The sequence below is a fragment of the Camponotus vicinus genome, unplaced genomic scaffold (genome assembly GCF_025532165.1).
Source record: "Camponotus vicinus isolate PSW18456_S1 unplaced genomic scaffold, iyCamVici1.0 SCAF_9, whole genome shotgun sequence".
Taxonomy (NCBI): Eukaryota; Metazoa; Arthropoda; class Insecta; order Hymenoptera; family Formicidae; genus Camponotus; species Camponotus vicinus.
In genome coordinates this window covers 18,674,923-18,698,398 of record NW_028141981.1, presented here as the reverse complement: position 1 = coordinate 18,698,398, position 23,476 = coordinate 18,674,923, and the positions used below count along the sequence as shown (strand labels likewise).

Here is a 23,476-nt window from a genome sequence, read left to right as displayed (position 1 = left end):
AGCTTTGATGAAATGAAACAAGAGTGCTCTTTTTTTAGAAAAAAATGGAGGATATTTACAAACATATTTAAAAATACATATATTGTATAATATATGTATATAATTGAAATTTATTAATTTCAAAATTTTACAAGTTAGAAGGCTCTTATCATGGTTTGCCCTTGCTTTCCGATGTGATGGAGATCTATCGAGATATATATATATATATATATATATTTTAGAGACTTTTAATTAAAAATAATTACTATGATGTAAAGAGATTATTTAAGAAAAATGTTTCTCAAACTTTAACTTTAAAAATAAATATCTCGATCTCGAGATGCATTGTAGAAAATAATTCGATAGGAGCGTGTGGGATTATTTTACACGTTGGCGAGAAATTGCCGCCCATCTTTACCGAAACACCCTGTACATATGTATATACGTACGGCACGTACGTACGTACGTGTGTGTGTTTGCTACGACTGCGACAGAGACGGAGCGAGTCAAAGTGGCGGAGAGCGCCGGACAACACGAGTCAACCGGCAACGTAAGTAGAGAGCTCGGCGTGGGTGTAACCGCCGCGAGCTTGTGGATGAGAAGGGAGGGGGATGGGGACGGGGTAGAAGTACGAGGGAACGCGCGAGCGCGAGCATACACGCGCGCGTGTAAAGTTGCCGGCATAAGTGTATGTGTGATGCTCATCATATTACACACCGCTCATGCATCGCGTCCGCGCGTTGCTTTGAGGGCGCGCGCGAGAGGAGAGATGAATCCTCGATTCGGTTAAACGCCCGCCAACCCGGGGCAGGGGGAAGGGGATGCTCTAAATCAGGGCTGTCTACCTGAGCAGCCCGGCTTTTCGAAATTCCAATACTACTCGCCGAACGAGCGAGAGAGAAAGAGAGAGAGAGAGAGGCGAATGTTGGGACGGGACGAGAGAGCGACGGCGACTATTGCACCGATGCGTTTTCCTGCGGCATCTCGTCGCGAGATGTATGTCTTCCTCGCTGGCGTGATCGATCATGAATAGAAATCGGGACGGGATACGTTGCCGCATCGTGTTTCGTACCGAGACAAGATAATGGAATCGGAGATATTGAAATTCGTATAAGAATCAAAGTTTGAAAAAATATACGCGTAAGCGCCGCGTCATTTCTGCTCTTTTTTTTATGCATTTTAACTTTTAACATTAAAATGTCAGAGACTGTAAATTGCGAACGAAAAATTCGATATCGCGCGAAAACGTAACTCGTAAAAAAATTACGCAATGAGATACAACTAAACGCGGTTCATGAGATGGCAAATTAGATATTAATGGTGCCAAAAAGCGCGTCATTAGAAAATAAATGTGTACGTGTGTGTGTGTGTTTATTGGCAAGTATTCCGATGTATCGGATGCGTCATTTTCAAGCTACCCACGCATCGCGATTTATCATTACGATTTACACAGAATTTCTACCGTGTGAGAGAACTACTCATTGTATTTCAACCGCAATTGACTGTTTATATACATACACGAGTATGGAAAATTAGTCTCATTACAACATACATGCATATTACACGCAACATCAAGTTCGTACACATTTGACATATCCATTAACACAACAATTATATATACTTTTTTTTTAAATTTTAGATACATTTTTACTGAAAACGCAGAAAAATGTATGAAATTTGCAACGCGTTTAAACACTCCTACCGACGTATTCATAGTGCGTTCTTATATTTAAGATCACCCTATAAGTACAGTACAGTATCTTACATTCAGAGATCTTAAGATTTCATTCACCAATGAAATGACCGTATAACATTTTCAGACTTTACTTAAGACGATCTTAAATATAAGAACGGATTATGAATGAACCAAAGACGGTAAGAATTGAAAGAAAAAAAACATCGATTACATTATCGCTTATTTATTATTGTCTAACGCAAGTTTATTGTTGTAGGTGCAGCGAGAGCTAATTCGCAATAAGCAAGCAGCCGACGATCGCGACGGAGTTTGCAGTCCGTCATCACGCGTCGTGGACCGGACAAACGATCGCTAATCTACGCGTACGTGATCGCGATGCGAACACGTCTGCTTGCCCCGTCGACTTATTGTCATTCGGCCTCAGTTCGGTGTCGCAATTTGCGAGAATGTGGTCGCCCGATAGCGTAGCGTGGATTGGATCGACGTCCGTTCGTCTCTTTCCACCTCCCCTCCCCCCCCCCCGTCGCGGGACAGCCGCAAGCCACAGCACTTTTGATCGCACGCACGTTTATTACACGCATACTGTGTCGATCCAACATCACGCATTGACCACTCGACCCGTGAATACGCGCGGGTATACGTGTGTGCGTGTACGCGCGCGTGTGAAAGAGAACCTTGCGAATGTGGGGGAGTTACTTGGAGGGAAAACAGCCGTATACACAATTGGAAATCTTTCATAAATACACTCCTGCGGTCGATGTTCGCTAAGAGATATATACGGAAAAGAGTTACGGGAGCGAGAGATAATTTGTTTTGTCGTGGGAATTTTTATTCCCCGAGGAACATGTGAGTATTAAAAAATATGCTGACTTCGTATTACAAGCAAGTCACGAACGGTAACAATTGTATTGCAGCAATGACGAGAAAAATAAAAAAATTCAGATTCCCTTTTCATCTAAATAAATAAATATATGTATATTGTGATGCATTATAAATAAATTATTTAAATTATTTCTTATGCAAATATACCTAATTTATTTTTGTACACTCGCAACAAGTTCGTGAATTATGTATTATATATAATTGCGTAAAAAATAATTTACTTATAGTACATCACAATATTATTTCGAGATTTTCAAAGTCTAATTCTTGTGATTTTAAACTGAAAAAAAAATCAGCTAATTATTTACGAATTCGATCGAGAAAAGCTCGGGAATTAATTAACTCGTCGGAGTGACATTTCCTTCCGCGGTGACGCGCATGACGATTTGCTCGCAATTTGCATGATTTTCGCACGAAAGCAAAAGCCGTACAACGTCGTTTCCGCATTTTCTTGTCGCGTGACTAATAACAAGCCGCTCTTCGAGTTCGTCCGTAACAATTTGGTCGGTAATTATAGCGAGCGATACGTATTACGCGGCTCTTTCGCAGACTGTGCATTGTCAAGAAAATCGATATTTATACAGAGTACACGCGAGGTCATTGAGAAATCATACGGACATATCTTATTGATTTACATACATACAAATACAATCAACTATACTTATGAAGTTGCACGCGTTATTTTTAATAAAGCCGATAAACGAGATGATGAAGAAAATTTATTTATTTATTTTACGGGAGGTGTGTTTGTACGTACAGTTTATTAAAAATTCACGCCATACTTTTCATTAAACACTCAAAAAATAGTCTTGCAATTGCAATTTTCTAGATGCGAAAAATTAATGAGATGGATAAATAATTAGCAAATATGTGATATCGCATATATTTTGCACTTGATCAATGTAAATGAATTTATATCTAAACTGTTAATAAAATTTAGAAAGGAAGCTTTTCTGCAGTGCCTATTCATGTTAAGGCTAATCATACTTGTTATAAAGTCTAATAGACATCTATAATAGACGTATTTTCGATCTATATTTTTCACTGTTTATTACAATGTTCTAACTGATACAAAAATAGCGGTAAATTTTTGTTACGATAGAAATTTACTTATATCAGCAAAGCATTTTTTTTTCGAGTGAACCGGAAGTGATTCGTTTACAAGCATTTGTTAACACGAACTCTCTCGTCACGTGTTCGCCTAGGCCGAGACATATCCGAGAAGAAAATAATCCATCGTAAAAAGATTGCAACTATCCCTATGAAACTCGGTAAACCGGTGAAACACGCGAACCGCCCTCGGATAATCGTCGCTCTGACGGAAAAGTTGGCTGTCGAGCTACGTGAAGGATAAAGAGGGGCTAATAGGTCCGTCTTATCTCGAAGGACGCGGAATATTCAGCCCGTTAACCCCCTCTCGTCCGGCTTGGAATACGTTTTACGCGATATCGCGAGTTATCGTCCAACTGTTTCGCGATGGTTCGAAGCGATAACTCACTCTTTACAGGAAGTACACAGATTGTATCAAAGTAGGAAAAGTAGGAAAAGATAAAAAGAACTATCGATCTGTTGCTACAAATAATCAATTGATTTTTTGACAAATTTTATAACAATTCGTCATCTCGCGTTACGAATACGTATTTCGATTAAAAATCATCGAAAAGAGAAGATTAAGTTTCTTTGCGATATTCTCGTAGATTGAAATTTTCAAAAATTAGAATTATTATTATTATTATTATTAGGAACTATTACGTTTCGTTTTATTGGAATTATTATTAGAAATTATTACATTTCGTTTTTGACAGAATTTATATTTTATTTTGAAGCCTTACTAATTTATCGATGGTGAAGGAAATGCTTCTCTTTTATATATGTATAACACTTTTCTAAAGATAAATACTTTGTATATAAGACTAGACTAAATATATTTGGAGAGAGAGAGAGAGAAGGTTAGATGATATAGTACCGGTCAAAAATATTGCTCACTTATAAAAACAAGAAGGTCGTCGACTTGAACTAAACATGTAAATATTACCACATTATATTATATTATTGTCATTTTATGTCTCAATAATTTTATGTACATGAGCAAAACGAGTTAGGGGAGAAAAAAGAAATAAAAATGTATTCATTTACTTTTACACTTTTTGGGAGTGTTGCAACACTTTTAATCGGTACTGTATATGAAAAGATTGGCGCCAATAATATTCTTGGCATATTTAACATCTTCTTTTGAGACATCTCGAAACAAATATGTTATAATAAACTAATTAATATGATCATTAAATGATTAAAAAGTTAAAATCAAGAGGAAATATTCAATCTTTACCTGCTTTCTCGAAACTTTCTGCCATGGATCGCTTCGAAATCGTTGGATGGCGCATTCTATCGGCGTCAGGACGCGATACGTCGAGCCTGCGCACTCTGTCGGTAACGGGACACAAACAGTCTGGTGTCGTTGCAGTTTCCTTCGGCCGCAAGCGCGAAAAGAATCGTTCGAAAGGACGAGATTCCTCTTTTCGGAGGGAAGAAACGAAACGCGCACGAACGCGACGCCGGGGATCGAGTGCGCTCGTCGTCGCGGCGCATGCGTCGACAGCGTCGCGGCGCATGCGTCGGCAGCGTCGCGGCGCATGCGTCGGGGACGGTCAAGAACGCGCAGTTGGTATCGACAGGCGATTGGCAGCGCGAGCTCAGTCGTTTACGAGCCGTCAAGCGGATTGTGTTGCTACCGCCACCTGACGAGCGAACGGAAACACGGATCGAGCGCGACTGTTTCGTCCTCTCGCTTGTTTAGACCGACTTTTTGTGCACGCGGGCAATCGTTCTCTCAATTTTCCGATCTCTCGCGTACGAAACGAGCCTCTTCACGAAGCGAAGGGTGACGCGATCTCGCTAACGCGGGTTTTTTCGTTTTTCAACGTATCGCCTTACAGTAAGTGGAGGAGGGGGAGACGGAGGAAGCGCCGCTTCAGTTCTCCGGGGTGTCGACGACATCAACGACATCAACGACGTCAACTTGGACGACGAGAATACGTGTACGCTCTACGTGCGACGAAGGGGAGGCAGTCCAACCGACGTGACGTGGGCCGGAGTATGTGAAAATGGATTTTAAGAGCGTGGTGTACAGCGCTGCGAGGGACGGCAAGCTTAAACGTCTCAAGGTGAGTTCTGCACTTTGTTGGCACATAATGGTTCTGGATCTACTTTGCGATACTGATATTTCGGCGCGTCTATCGTGCCAGAGTTGACCGAAAAAATCCGGCGAGCGGCAAAACCCACGTTAAATTCCGATTTTTGCTTATCCGATGGAATAAACTGGCAAAAACTATAAAAATAATTTTATATGTAACGTTAAAAAATATATTTATAATGTTAAACGAAATATATTTTTGCTTTGATTAGTAAGTCATACCAATTCTATAATTTAAAAAGTCATAGTTTAAAGGTCAATATAATAATAAAGCCTTTTTTTAATTCAAATTAATATGTGAAATTATTAAGATGGAAACTTTGGGGATCTAAATATTATTTTTTCAATAAACTATACACACATTTAACAAAAACAATTCGTCACATCGATTCTTAATCTATTATAGATTTTATTTTGATTAAAATTTAAATTAGAAAATATTCTCTCAATTAATGAATATCGATAAAAAGGTTTTTTAATTCATTTTAGCATTTTTAAAATAGAAAAGACCAGTTCTTGCCAGTTTTTTCCCGGAAAATACCGGTTTTTATCACTGACATGGATTTTATCCAAAAAAATGTAGAGTTTTGCCAAACAAACCTACAAAACCGGTACAATCTAGATAAGCCGATGTCACAAACGCGTAAAGAGATAAACTCCGTTATTTTTGATCCGCGAAAAGTTTTCCATTGACATTTGCACAATTGCTTTTATCTTCGATGTGAAAAATGCAACTCGCTCCCGGTTTCCCCGATGCCCGGCCGAGAAGCGGAATTGGAATTGCCCGAGGAACTTTCACTACTACTAGGAATTTCGCGCTCGATAAGAATTATAGAAGGAAAAGAACTAGAAGCTTCTCGGTTCTCTAATATTGTTGCCGATGTGCTTTTTAGCGCTTTGTTCGCGAGGTCGCTTCGGGATGTCGTTTTTGGAACGCGCCGAGCAAATCGATTCTCGATGTTTCCATGAGACCGCTACGTAAATTAAATGATTCATAATTCGATTTTCTACATCGGGAACTACCATGTGAGCTGCAAATTTCCTTTGTACAGAGCGTGATTTTTTTTTTTTGTTCGACCGAGATGAAATTGAAAGTACATATTTTGCCTGGTTGTTTCGCCAAAGGTCGAATTACACAATTATTGTGCATAAAATATCATTTATATCACTTGAATATTTTTATTAAACGAATATGTACATATTATTTACGCATATTTCCGTTGACAATTGCGTGAATATTTTCAAGAAGAAGCATTGCGTGGGGTGCTTTGTCTCTTGATTATTAGGTTTATATCGCTTATATGATTAGGTTTATATCGCTTATATGATTAGGTTTATCTCGCTTATATGATACGTGTTTATGACGAAACTACTTTATTGTATATTTGAAACTCTATTCTGTTTTGCTTTACCGGAACGGTAGACGAGCTCTGACCTTTTAAAGGTTGCAACACATATATATATATAACAGTGCTCGCATAAATAACGCTTTCATCCCACTTGAAGCTTATTTTACAGATAATCATGTATTCGATAGTGGTATTTTTCTACTTGCAGCATGCAATCGAGAAAAATATTGGCACGGATTGAAGATCGAACTTTTGATCGAGTGCAACTGCACTTACGCCTCTGAATTATTTCAGAATTTTTACGTATTAATATTCTTTGTTAAATATGTTGCACTATATTTATCTAAATATAACATGCATTTAAAAATGTAATTCCAGTGTCTGAGCCAATATTTTTTATAATAATTTCAATATAGATAAATTAACGAAAGTGAGAAATTTATATCATCGCCTTTATACTAAAATTAAGAATGTGCAATTTTGTAATTCTAAGTTATTGCAATTTAAAAATTTAATTTACTTGAAAAAATTAAATTCTCGTCTTATTCTTGCAATTTTATTCAAGCACTATGCATAATATTTACATTTTATGTTATATTATCTATATTATCTATTATCTAAAATTGTGTAGATAAGAGAGAAAGTATTGTGGCCTTTAGTAAAAAAATCTGAAAATTTGTACTTGTGGTTTTACTGCGTAAGATATGTTAGTTATTTGTTTGCACCGTATTAACCGTTACGAGAGCAATATTAATGATACGAAGTATACATTAAAAACAGTTAAAAAAATTGAAAATAATATAAAGTAAACAAAAACGATAAAAAGTGTAGATTTTATGATCTGTGCGTTTAACCGCGAATAAAGTAATATAATTAGGATACTATGTTGAATAAACAAAGACAGACTAAAATTACTATTGGAATAGTGTGTGACTACACTTCTGCGTTGGCGCACGAATTTAGGGTAAATATTTGCAGCTCACAGCAACGTTGTAAACGCGTCGCGCAGCTTATGAAACAGAAATGGCGAATGCGCAGGCTTGTCGAGCGTAATTTCGAAATTTCGCCGCCTGATCGTTAGCTCGTTGCCATGGGAATGAATGGAAATAGCCCGAGAAAGTTTTCGGTACTCGGGCCAAAATTCAATTGATCTACTTAAATTCGGCGTTTGCTAAGATTGATTATTAATTAAAAAAGTGATCGCAGATACACCATCTCGGCACATGGATAAATCGGAATTTTAATTTCTTTGACTTGTCGAATATTTATCAATTTTTGTCCAAATTTTTATCCGTCACCTTTAATCACAAATTCATATTTTATTAAGCTAAAAAATTTGTTCGCAAAATACATACGAAAGTATAAAGCGTTTGTTATTTATTTCCAAGGTCATTCATTCTTGATCCTTTATCATATATCGTAGCAATGTGATACTTTAATGCAAACACAAAAATCAATTTTCCGCCGAGACTTTTCTTTACAATGTGTACGAGATTCTACTACTGCATATTTATCGAGTAGCTTGTGTAATTTCCAAGCTTGGCAATACCCAAGACCTTGAATATTCGCAAGATTGCTACTTTCCGGTTTTCTCCGATGATTTTATCCACATATTTAAATACTGCCAACTCTCCTTTGTAAAATAACTTGGCGAGAAGAAGTATCGAAAGTTCTCTCGCTATATCTTAGCATTTTCTTACCGATATTTCGTTCGTTTTCTCGCGCGCCCGTTAACAGACCGTGCTAAAAAATTATCTTTAACGGTATTCCGTTTGTGTGCGTGATTTCGAAATGTTTGGCACGGTTAATCTTGTAACAATCTATGACGAACTCGAAATATCGGCGAGCACGCAATATGACAAATTCCAATAGAGAAATATTGCATAGAATTTTTCGGAATTAAATAAATATATTTAACATATATCCGTATATTTTATTAATGTTTATTTCTATTTATTTATTTTTAATGACAAAATCTATTATTAATTCAAGAGTCAATTTTTCAGCGAAGATAAAATATCCTGTATACGATATTGTAAAGGTAGATATAAATAGAAGATAATGATTTTTATGAACTCAGAAAATTATTTATACAAGTCTATAAATAATTGCATTTCTGAGAATCATCGGATATAATTCCACAATTAATTAAAGATTCGTATCATACAAATTCATTATTTTCAACTTTCTATTTACAATGACTTTTTATATCAGTTTTTGAAGTTGAAACTCATCAACCAGCCGGTGTAGCAGTTATTATTCGTTACTATTCATGACGTTTGTAGATTTTCCCAGTGGAAGCTATAAATATTTCGACATTTGTGAAATTACGTGAAAATTTAATTCCGATTTTATTCGACATCAAGTCGCAATTTCGATTTTGTTTGAACTAAATAATAATCATCTGTTTATCTTTTATCAAGACCACGCTTAATCACCTGCAGACTTGCGAGAATTTATTCACGTGAGATATGATTTATCGTTTGGGATATGGTTTATCGTCTCGATAAGCGCTGATAACAACGTCGTAATAAAAATCCTAAAGAGAGATCCAGTTCCTTCGGCGAAGGTGTGCGGCGAAAGCAAGGGATACGCGTGCTTCTCTTTCCTCTTGACTCGCGTTTATCTCTCGAGTAGGAAATAGCCGCAGCAAACAGCAGTTATATTTAGTAGCGGGACGTTCATAGATGTGCTCGTGTGTTGAATCTGCCTGGTCGCGCGACTCTTCATACATGTGTATACGTTCGCCTCTCGGCTTGGCACGCATCATGCGCGCGTGTAAAGCACGGAAAGCTTTAGAAATAACATGGAGCGAGTTGAAAACGCAATGTGGCGATCGTCCTGGCACATTGATTGACCAACACGAAATCGTGGTGTTGCGTGGCTTATCGATGAAATCGGTGTTGCGTCTCTCGATGTGGCAGACACGTTCGATACTGCGACACGTTAAACGCTGCGTAAACACGAGCGATTTGTGTGTAAGGGTGTCTATACTCCCTGGAAAAACATGAAAACATGGAATTCTCAGGGATTTTTTATATCTAGAAAAATCGGGCAATTTTCGTGAAATTTTACTGGGATTCAGGGAATCTCTTTGATAATTTTGTTCTTATATTGTCGATAAGCAGAGTAAATTATTTGTTTAAAATATATTATGAATGTATATTTATGTTTTAACAAAATTATTAATTAAAATATTGAATATACAGTACATATTCTTTATTATAATTATTAGTGAGAAAAGAATGAAAATTTTATGAAAGTAAAAAATGTTTATCTTACGAAATTTAATTCAGTTTTTTTTTTTTTTCAGTACATTTATAAATCTAGTATTTGAGATTAAAGAGGCTCTGTGTTTTTCTTCATATGAATGCAAGACATTAAAGAACTTATAAAATAAAGAAAACTTATTTTAGAAAGTTACATATTAGAAATATTTTATCTGAAATTTTAAACAAAATACCTAGCAGATTAGAAAACTTTTCTACAACATTTGAATAAATACTGTGTTTCAAAGAGGTATCTCCACCACATTGGCCTAGTATCTAGTCGACAATTTACAAGAACGTACAAATTACAGTTGGACGGGTGACGATTATCGAAAAAGATTGCGTTTTTTGTTTGCGTGATAAAAAAAAATTAATTGCAAATTCATAAAATCACAAATGAAATAAATGCAGAAGATTCCACATGAGTGCAACAGTCATGTAATCAATTATGCTTACGTAGGATGCATACGCAAAAAGATAATAATTAATCTTTGATTGCAGTTTTGCGCGTTTTCTGAACTCACATTACAATCTCGCGACGAAAATAAACCGTTAACAGAGTAGCAATGACCACGATATATTCTTGTAAATGTTACATTCAGTTAATCGATCGGTATGAAACGGACAAAGAAAAAGAAGCGGTCGATAAACGTATAAATTCTTCATAGCAATTGATAATCGCGTCGATTTATTTTACAGACATAGTAATTGAGAGAGACCTAAATTATAATCACTTATCTTTTTCTTACATCATTTGCTTACTCGGTCGCTCACGATGTATTTTCTGATTACTCAGAGAGAGATGTCGAGGCATTTTGTTTTGATACTTTTTGTTAATACATTCACATGCGAAAATGTTTTCGATAAGATATGCAAATGTCTTATTGACGTCAAAAATGATGATTACCGATATTTTAAAATTATGGCAATACAGCGAACGTAAATTTTTCTTAGAACTGTGAGTAGCAACGTTTTTATACTTTAAATATTTTCGCACTTTGAAAATTGTTTTCGCATTTTAAACACTTGGCGATGTATAAAGAGACGTGACTCTGCTTTATATTATTTAAATTTATAATTTTCTCTCTTTTTTTGCTTTTTAAAATGTGTTTTTAAAGTCTGGACATTTATACATCAATTATACTTACAGATCTTTTTCAATTTATCATCGCGAATAAATATTTTCCATTATAAAAATAGCATTCCGAAAGTATAAAAGTCTCTTATATGAAAAAAAATTATACTTGTGCATATCTTTTTTTTTTTAATCGGAATATATTTTCAAAAATTAACTTTTGGAAAAATTATTGCTTATTGGATTTTTTTTCGTCTGATCAGAATAATCTTATCTTTGTTATTCGCGTAATGTTATAAATCTAGTTAATATATCAGCTTTTATTTAAACTTTTTGCCAACTTAAATAAAATTGATAAGGCATAATAAGAAATAAGAATAATTAATTATCTCATTAACCTCTAGGTTGTTTTCGAATTGTTCACGTTTTGTTGCGTACTTATAACGCAATAAAAATGTATTTATTCGTGGCAATGAATACTTTAGAGATACGCTACTGCGTATATAATCGGTTCGTAAATATTTATCAAAATCACAAAATAACGGCCGATAGATTAATGAAATTTAATGTTTTTCCTGTGCCGTACGTATTTGTAGCTTTAAGGGAGTGCTAGCTCTGGGGCGACTATTAATATCCGTTAATAAATTGGCGAGACGTTGCCGCGCGCGCGCGCGCGCATGATACTTAACGAGAATTTGCGAGGTAACTCCCATCATATAAATTGCGGAATCGATCGTCGAACCGCTGCGCGGCACGACGCGACGACCGCTCGCGTTCGAGAAATCTAATTCGAGAGTCGACTTCGCGGATGATAGGATATATTTACTCATCCATAAGTTTATTTAACTGGTATCGCGCATTTGGTGCTATTGCACTTGAGATCATTGTACGTGACCGTATATGCATAGATATGCATACTTTAAAGAGAGAAGAAAGAGAAAAAGAAAAAAGTAAAAGTATCTAGCGGGTGATATTTTATTATTGAACTCGATCGATTGTTCACGAACGAAAGTTTACACAAGTTTTGAGATGTAAATAAATTTTTTTTTATAGATAGAAAACAAATATTGGAAAAAAAATTTTTTTGTTGAAAAACTTTTTTTTCATTATTCTTAAAATTATATTATTACTTTTTGTTAATATAATGTGAAACAAAATTAAAATCCTTATATTTTTAATTTATTTTTGTTTCAAAAATTTTAATGAGATTTTTGCGGCAAATTCGATATGATCACGATATCATTTTCAGTTCGACGCATAACACAAATTTTTATTATGCATTTAATTAAAAATTACTCAAATTATATTATGTCTAGTATTATTTTATAATCGTAAAAATCTCATTAATCCATTATTTTTGAGAGAAAATTAGAAACATAAAAATTTTTTAGTTTTCTATTACATTAAAATAATGTAATAGAATGATTAAAAAATACATTTTTAAAAATTACAAGTCATATGTTTTTATATTTATAATAAGGACAATTCATTCAATTCCAACTTTGAAATTTGGTCTTTTGAGAATTTATCCAATTAAAAATGGTAATTACATAATTATATAGCCAATTGCGATCTACATTTAAAATCGTAGTAGTTAGTTCAAATTATCATCTAAAAAATATCTGAAAGAAATCGAAAACAATGAAAAATCAACTTTGCAATAATCAAAATATAAAGATATTAAACATCTGACAAAAAATTTCAAACAACTGAAGCTTTTTCTACAAAAATTTTTATGTTTTATGAAGAAAATTTTTATTTGCACTTTCATTTACATGCTTTAGGCAAATAAATAACAATCGAATCTATCACTCGTGAATCTGTAATCGGCGAATGTCTCGTGTGAATCGAAAATTATTTGAGAATTATGAATCTTTTTAAAAATTACAAATGTAGGTGAAACGAAGAATTAGAGATGAAATTATGATTATTCGTGACTCACACAATAATAAACTGGATATCGAGGTAATGAGTACCAATTTCAGATGCACAGTAATGTAGACCTACATAGAGTGTCTTTCGACGAATAGAAAGTGCATATTATGTCTTTGCAATTATTATTTCTCTCAAACACAATATTGAGCAGAAATGTTTACTTAGTTTTCACGATAGGGGGGCAATCTATCTAATCGCACAAGGGTTATCGAATATCGAGCCATATCGAGTCAGACAAAGGTCTAATTATAAAAAAATTCCCTCATGTATATGTAATTTAATTAATGAATTTGATCTGATAAGAATATATTTTTTTGTTAAGAATATATTATTTTCGATTTAATTGGTAATTACTTGTCGCACTGACAGTTTAATATATATTATCCAACATTAATATATGTTATAAATATCCAACAATATAATTAATATAATTAAAAAATATAATGAATCGTGCAATCATTGACATATCTCGCAAACATTCCAAATGAATATTACACTTGGTCCACAATGTAAAAAGCGTAATATTTGTTAAAGATTTTACATAAACGAGACGCTAGAATCGATCCACCTACCAAAGTCTATTTATAAAGTTAGTCAACAGGCGATCACGAGCACGTTGTACATGCAGAATGATTAAAATAGCTTGACATAGGTGTAACCTGAAATGAACCACTCAATCGGCAAAGTAACGATCCCGTAGACCCCTGACCTTTCAACGGGATTGAGGAGCGTCGATGAAGGAGCGTCATCAGCGTCACGCAGATTAGAATCGACGTGAGCTGATCATTCGATACGAAAGAAATCGATTCTGTTACTTCGGTCGTTAGTTATGTTAGTTTATTCTGTTAGGTTCACATTAAGTCAGAAAGATTATCATATTTTATAATTCACAATAACATTTCAATTCTGGTTGCCATATGATTCTCTTGTCGAGAAGAGAAACATGCGCGCTCGCAATTATTCGATTATTTCATTGTTCGAACGTGATCACGTTTAATATTGTATGATTAGTATAATTAACGCAATCAAAACTGATCGACGTTGAAATTGGTCACATCGTAAAGCACATTTTTTTAAATCAATCCGGCGTGACATAGTGTTATTACGCAAGATAATACAGTTGTCGAACTACCAACAGTGCGTTTAACGTACGTATATATGTACAATTACGTAACGTGCACTGATGACAGCTCCAAGGTTGGCACCAATTTACAACTTGACTCCGTTTCCGATGTCAGAGATCTCGACTATGCGTTTCCGCGAAATCTTTTAAAATTAAAATATGTAAGATATAGCTGAGAAATTGTTATCAATTTTTTTTTAATTATTTTGTCTTATTTTATACATTGTACATGAGACAATAAATATACATATATGTTATGTAGGACCTTTTACAGTTGAAAAATATTTTATACTTATATACATATATATTTTTTAGACTAAAAAATTATAAAAAATGAAATAAAAAAATTAAACTTGAATGACGAAAATAAATACCGATAACGCACTACTGATTTCACGCGAGGTGAATCATTGAAAGGAGATATCTCGTTTTGCTCTCGTTTCGTGATTAGTAGAACGTTTCTCGTTTCTCGAATCAATTCGAAAACATACTTGACCAGGGTGCCTATTGTCTGGAAAATATGATATTCTCCAGAATTTTTTTGTACGTGGAAAAATCAGGAAATTTTCATGATTTTATTGAAATTCAGAAAATTAAAAGAAAATTCTCTCTTTGATAATTTGGCTCTTATATTGTAAACAAGCAGCAAGCCAAGTGAGTTATGTGTATATGTTTAAAATATATTATAAATATATATCTATTCAATTTAGTTTATATATTCAATGTCTTAACAAAATATTATAAATGCAGCATATATTCTTTATTGTAGTTTTTAGTGATAAAGAAATAAAAATGATATGCAAATGAAAAATGCTTATCTTATGAAATTTATTCAGTTTTTTTTCAGTACATTTGCAAATCTTGCACTTAAGAAGCTCTATGTTTTTCCTTCATGAAAAACAGGATAAGATATAATCTCTTAAAACATGCATGATATATTCGAAACTTTGATTGTTGTACAGGAACAATGGCGATTATTATACTAATCATCCCTGAATCATGCAGGTGTAGACCCGATCTCGCAGAAAATTTAGATTCTGCGTTTATATGATTCCGAGAGTTTCTGGCGATGAGACCAGAAAAGTTGACTATATTGAAGCTTCTAAGGCGCGGAAAAATCGATAAGGACTTTCGTTATCTTTCTATCCTTGAGGACTCTTTTCTCGCAACAATTCTCAATTGATTGCGAATCAATCGCGTAATCTAGATCGCCAATATTGACTATGGCTATATTGGCAACAATGTTTCACCTTGGCATTGCACCTGATAAGCCATCGCTCACGTTTTGCGCCGACGACCACGCTTTTCCGTATTATGCGTTTTTTCGTTCGACTTGCATCTTTCACGTGCGCTACCTCTCGCCATTTGCTCTATTAGCATGTAATCACATACTTTCACGTTTCGTTTCGCGTGACGTGACTTTATCATAATCATTTCATTAGCAATTGACATTTAACTCCCATAATTCCACCTTACAAACATAAATCGAGAAGAAAATAGACGAGCAAAACAGCGATAATAATAAAAATATATTTCTCGATCATGTCGATTATCCGCTCATTGACTTAAAATTAGATTGATATACATTTATCGCATTATATTATCTACAATATTACATGTATTTGTATTCGTTAAATTTATGATTTTTTCGAATTTTTCACTTATAAATGGCTTCCAAATAATTCAATTAATCCTTTTGAATCAGAGTTTTGTCCGAAAAATCACTACTTCCTCGGGCTAAGCTTTGAATCATCAACGTTTGTGATGCCTTTGTTCCTGAATAAAATTCAAGCAGCAGACGCGACGCAGCTCTGTATTCGGATCGGGTTCAAAAACATTCAGCGTGCGTCAAGCGCTCAGGATTTCTGAACTGAATATTTATTTAACTTCGGAGAGGCTCAATTCCCGAAATTCGACCCTCTCGTACTTTATTATTTCTCTCTCTACAAGTGAATCGAGAAAGTTATTGTCTTCCGATATATACTTTTGTCTTGGAAAAACAGCGATCGGACTTTTGGCAGCTTTTTTTAAGAAATGTATGAATACGCTTGTATGGGATGAGAAAGAACCGGATGCCGTATTACACAAAGTACAAAAATATTGAATAAGTACTGTATTTTAAGAGAAATTTGGTTTAATAAAAGTGATATATATATATATATTCCAACTGGGTGAAATATCAATCAAAATCAAATAGCTTAGAAGTAAAAATCATAATATTAACAATTATTAAAAAATTTAATATTGATACTTTATTGCTTAATTGATTAACATTAAAATAATATATGAGATTAAATTATAATATACATATTTTCTTAATGTTATATTTATCACTAAAATATAAATATGTTAAAATTGTCATCTCTAGTGTATGTGTGTGTATCATTCTTCGCATTTTTTAAATATATTTTTTTTAAATGAATAAATGAAAATATAAAATGACATTCCGCCAAATTCAAATATTGCTTCACGATTTTGCTTGTGTCGCGTTAACATTCTAGAAGCAGATTGTACTGGATTCTCTATACTGTGTTCTAATATTACTCGTATACTGGTAAAATATGTGGTGAGTCAGAGACATCACTGAGATATAATTTTGCATGAAACAGATGCGTAAAAAATATGAGACAAATGGCGAGATGAATATCACGTTTTCCACATTACAAGATTCAAATTAAAGATTAATATTTCATAAATTATGCAAAGAATGATCGCAAAAACAGGTTTAAAATCGCCCGTTTCGTGGACATCGAAGTTTGAGTCGATTTTGGCCGTAAATAATTGTACATTATGGAACATTAATCCTCTGAAAATTTCAGATTGAGCATACCTTTTTTATTACTGAGATATGAGGGGTTAAATTGGTCACTATACATCAATGAAGGGTATGCCATTTTATCCGTTCAACACAAAATACCTCGAGGTTATTTCTCATATCAAAAAATGTTTCAGATAAGATTTGTTTATCTGTTAGAAGACTAATTTATCGTGACCTCAAATCGACGTTTAAGTCAAGTTCAGTGTTGAACGTGTAAAATGGCGTACCCTTCATTCGTGAATAATACCAACTTCAACCCTTCATATCTCAGCAATAAAAGGTATGCTCAATTCGAAATTTTTAGGGGATGAATGTTTGATGATATACAATCATTTACCACCAAAATCGTATCAAAACTCGAGGTCCACGAAACGGGCGATTTTTGCGGTCATTCTTTAGCACAGTGCTCAGTAATCATTACATAACACATATTTATTAACACAAACTTTTTTCCTGTGTTTTCATTTTGACAATATTTTGTTTCTCTTACGAATTATATAGACAAGACCATAATAATATATAAAAAACTATTGCTTGATGTATGAAATTTTTAGAGAATTGTAATTGAATTAAAAGAAGGCTAGGGGAACCAAAAACACAGGTAATGATGCGTGATAATAATAATATATAGATTATATATTATAATAGAAGCTTTGTAAAGTTATTCCATTTATACATACAATAAGAAGCGCAAATATATGTTTAAAGTGTACTGTAGACGACGTTTCGATTCTGCTCTGGATCCTTTTCAAAGTCAAATAATTATGTTTTTCTTATTTGACTTTGAAAAGGACCCAGAGCAGGATCGAAACGTCGTCGACAGCACACTTTAAACATATATATTTGCGTTTCTTATTGTATGTATAAATGGAATAACTTTTATCAAAAACCTTTTCCAAAAAAATTAGTTAAGATTATAATTATATAACTACTTATTATTATACTTATCTTTAATCATCTTTCATTATACCTGATTTATTTATACAAAATCAGCACCCTTATTCTGTAACATCCAACGCTTGCGTTATATATACTGTGTAGGATTTTTATATCATATAATAATTGCGCAACATATAATACATAACGCAAACGTTAGAAGTTACAGAATAGGGGTATTATACATCATTATCATTTTTACAAACATATATAAGATATTATGTAAGCATATATAAGATATTAAATCTGATGAATAATCAGCAAATTTTTTAATTTGACCAAGTTTTTTCATAATGTTAACGTTAAATAATATGAAGTTTTATAATCTAATAAAAAATTAATTGTCAATAATTATTAACAAATTGCGGCAGGTTAAACTAGAATGTGAAGATTTTAAACAATGTATCAAATGTATAGAATTCTTATGAGTAAAAAACAAAAGAAAAAAACTATTCCAAAATAATACGATGACAGCGCAATTGCTATATGACTGCAATTCGATTAACCGATAGCTAAAGTATAATTAACAATAATGCATCAATAGTATCGTTTGTAATGCTTCCTGCCGTTTGCGAAATCGTGCGATTGTATTCGTTATATATCGCATATAGACTTGCAATAGTTGTAGCTAGACCGGAAGTTCACGAAAAGCAGGTCAGTCGCAAGAATGAACTCAACATAAAACGTGAGTATGAGAAGAGTTCCGAGTGCAAACACGATTGCGTTTGCAATATTTAATTAATTAATTTCTTCACACGCAAACTTTGAACAAACATTTCTTAAAATGCATTCGCACAATTTTTTTATTTTTAATTACGCGTCGGAAATTATAAATCTGTTTATTAAATTAATCGTATTCTTTTCAACAAGATCGTGGAAGAATTTTATACATATTTATATCTAAAATTTCAAAAGAATTATTTTAAAAAGAAGGAAGTTATGAAAGAATCTTTGTCTCATCTTACTGATGTAAAAAATTTGCATGCTATGCCGTTTAATGCAATAATACGTGATGTTTCGTGATCTTTCGTTGTGACATAAAATCGAATGTCGATCGTCATCAAGCGCATTACTCATTTTGTATTCCTGTCTTTAGTATTCTTATTGATGTTTAACATGTTTTACAAGTACTTCATATTCATAAGTGCAGAGAACGTACTTTAATTGCTTTTTTAGATGTAAACAAGTTATGAAAAAAACTGACTACACCCCTCTTAACATTTTTCTCCTCGCACGACGCGAAACATTCACTGGATTGTTGTTGAATCGCAAAACGCGAAAAATCTCGTCATGAGATAATTGATAATTATCCGATTTAATGATTCATAGAATCAGATACATATGTAGAATATCAACGTTATGTCAATCATTCGAAAATATGTTTTATTCATAAATACGGAGAACGTGCAGTGATTACTTTTTGAGATGTAAACATGTTATGAAGAAAACTGATTACACACCTCTTAACATTTTCTTCCTCGCACGACACGAAAAACTGGATTTTTGTTTAATCATAAAATATGGAAAATCTCGGCATAAGTAATCATCGATGATTCATAGAACCGGATTCATACGTAGAATATCAACTTTTCATGTCAACCACTCAGAAATGTATTTGTGAGTACATTTTGTATTTCCTCATTTGCAATTGCGATATATCGCATGAGAAGGAACACATGAGAATCATATGTTCCTTACAACGATTTAAATTATTTAACCTTCGCAATAAACCGCCAAGACAAGTTTTTCTGAAATTTATTAATTATTTATTAATTAGTAATCAGTAATTAGTAATATTTATTAATTAGTAATTTATTAAAATCAATTAAATTATACAATATGTAAATGTAATATATAATATGTTAATTATACAATATTACTTTAAAATTCGCTTTTTTTTTAAGATTATTAACAAAAGCGACCTTAAATACCTTACCGAGATATATCTTGGAAAAAATGTATTAGCACATATAAAAATACATATTTTATAAAGTCACTAATTTTCGATATCGCGAATTCGTGGCATATAAACATATTCCGAATACGAAATACGGTGTCTCCAATTAGGACAGTGATTGAGCAGATAATTAGCAACTATGTGGCACGCTGACGAGGCCCAATCAATAAGTTTAATGAATCGAATGAACTTTGCACCATTACTCATTCGCATTGCTACATGATACGGCAGAAAATTATGATTCAAAATTATGATAATATTTGGAAATATGGAAATAACAATGACAAAGATGAATTTTATGTTGACTGTGCAATAATGCAAATGTTTTTAAAATCCCAATGATCATTTATGTTTAAATTTAAATGTAATTTCAAGTAGATTATGTATCTTTATATTATGTGGCTTCATAAATCATTCTTATATTACTTATTGGAATTAAAATGTAAAATGTAACTTTCTTTGCTTTCTGATTTTAAAAATGACAATTAAAAAATAAAAGGGTGTATAAAATATGTAACTTCAAAAAAAATTAATATTTTGAAATAACTTATATAAAGAATAAATAACTTTGCAACAAATAATAAAATTTCTACAAATTGTAACTAAAAGAGAAAAAAAAGAAAAAATTTTAAACAATTTTCAGACATTCTTAATAAGGATTGTTATTGGCTTTTTATGCGATTCTAAACATGACCGAAAATTGCTTGTCACGTTTAAGATTTTGTCTCTTTTTTTTCGTAGTTTCAGAAAATTTATAAAGAAATTTCTTTTATTACGATTTTATTTATAAAGTAAACAATTAAAAAATATGTGTGCATTAGAATATATTAATCTAGTTAATAAAATACGTTGATTTATGTGCCAATCATGTTGACATACGCAAGTATCAAATCAATTCTTAACAGATGTCAGCTGCGCGATATTCTTGTAGTAATCGATAATGTCACTACTTATTATAACTGTAATCATAATACTTTCATCGAAAGTCCACGTAACGATGTTGGTTAGAAAGTAAACGCGCTGTGTAACTTGACATAACTCGGCCTTATGTGTGCCTGACGCCATCAATTTCGCGTCTTATTTCGCTTTTTCCGCCAGTCGATCTCTTCTTTACGTTTCATTTGCATATGCTATGCAACTCGATGCATCGTTTTGCACCGTTTCTTGATGAAACATCGTTTAAAATTTTTAACAATTATTTTTAATTATGACATCTGATATATTCACGATAATTTTGATTATGATTATTATGATAACATCTTGCTTTAATTTGTTAAAGTTATAAAGTAAATTAAATTTTTTCGTTATAATACAAGAATGTTCCCCTGAAGTGACCATCTTTTTTAGTGAAATTAGAGACATTTAAAAAAATTGTGATTTAATAGTATATTTATTGTTATATTCATGTATTTATGTAAAAATGTAATCGCTTATGTTTACGAAACAGTTGAAATCTATAGAGATATTGATAGAGAGTTATTGATAGAGAGTTTCTCCACGTAGAAACTAATAATTAAATTAGGTCCATAAAATATATATTATATGTATGTATACATATTTCATTCATATCTTAAAGGTATATTTTAAAAGTGTTTTTTATAATTGCTATTATTTTGCAAAATAGATGGTCACTTTTTAAAAACATCTTGTATTTTAATTTAATTTAGGTATTTCAATTTCTATTATATGTATATAAAGGGAGAGAGAAAGAGAGAAAGTTTATTTTTAATTTAATTTGAGGTGATGCAATTTTATTTAATTTCGTAATAGTTTACTTAATTTAAGAGCGTAATTTTACTTTTATAACTTTTGATGCTTGGTAATTTTGCTAATTAAATAACATATATAACAATTAAAAGAAGTTTTGACGTTAAAGTTTGATGAAATATCCTACGAATGATATTTTTCTACCATAATGGTTACACATTTTGAACTATGCAAATACACAGTTCATATGAATTAATATTAAAAATGCATAATGTTAGCATAATTGCATCTCCTCGATGTGCTTTGTATTATGCAACATAAATACATTATGTATATCAACATTATTTAATATCATTTTGCATGCGATAGCGATGATGCTGACATCATATAGCATTGAAAAAATTCGTGTTGATAATTACACACTTGTAAATATTATTTTGACGATATTAGTTTTACTTTGTTACTTGTTCAAAATTCTCATTTTAATATGCCGGAAGTTTTCTGTATTTTTTTGCTAGATTCTCTTGAGATTTTTGAAGAATATTTTTTTATAGGAAGATATATAGAAAAATAAGAAAATCTATGACTTTGCGACGTTTTAAAAAAATTGTTTTTTTATAAACGATGGACGTCAAGTAAATTATGTTCGAAATACGTGAGATTCTTTGAAAGGACCATGGTTTTTCCATGGGACTATGCGAGATTCGTGTATGATTTTCTCATCTCAATCATCTCATGCAACAGACGCGCGCGCCACGTAATCGCTCGAATAATATTATCTGACTTTTCTCCGACATGACAACTTGTTACATAATCGCGCGCTGCTAGTAAGAGCTGATCAGGAAGAACAATTAGAAAGTTACACGGAGGTGTTTGGCCGCATGACCGTTTGTACGATTCGGCCCATCGCCCGCTTGCCGGTGATGGCTCTCGGACTTTGCAATTTTCCGAAAAATAAATAAACTGAAAAATTTTCTCGTTTAAACTCGATTATTGCCGTTATATATTTTTTTATTGCAAAAATAATTCTTATAAAATTTTAAATTCTATGACGAATAATATTACTTTATTATAAAATTATAAAATAATAATTGTAAAGCATCATATTATTATTACAAAATGATTACACTAACGTGCAAAATTCGATTTTATTAATACAATGCGTGATATTTTTTGCGACAGGACAGTGAACATTGATTTCCAATTATCAATAAATTGAAACGATTAAAAGAAAAAATATGGAAATTATCTCAACTTGTTCAAAAATAGAATATATAGAAATTATATTATAAATTATCAATAATGTTATCTTATTTCCGGTACGCGATGTCTCTTACGAAAATATCAGTACCACCTTAAATATCGAATCTGTCTGGACCGGCGACTTTCTCAATCTCAATACATCCCTGACTTCGACAACCACCTCCAACGTTATGCTAGTGATTGAACTTCGCTCACCTCCTACCTTCTTCCTTATGAAATCGCGCTAAATCCTTACTCACTTTAAGGAAGTTACTTCAGTGATAATTTGAGCCTACGTTTAGCCTGTTCGTCGTC

General features: G+C 32.8%; 1 protein-coding gene across 1 annotated transcript in view; it reads left to right on the top strand.

Moving 5' to 3' along the window:
- The first annotated feature begins 5,241 nt into the window (after nt 1-5,241).
- Nucleotides 5,242-23,476, top strand: part of LOC145976963 (protein fem-1 homolog CG6966) — a 32,966-nt gene continuing 14,731 nt past the window's right edge. Inside the window, exon 1 of the mRNA XM_083108541.1 lies at nt 5,242-5,721. Within this exon, the coding sequence (XP_082964667.1) occupies nt 5,662-5,721 (60 nt within the window). The 5' untranslated portion in view covers nt 5,242-5,661. The remainder of the gene's footprint in view (nt 5,722-23,476) is intronic.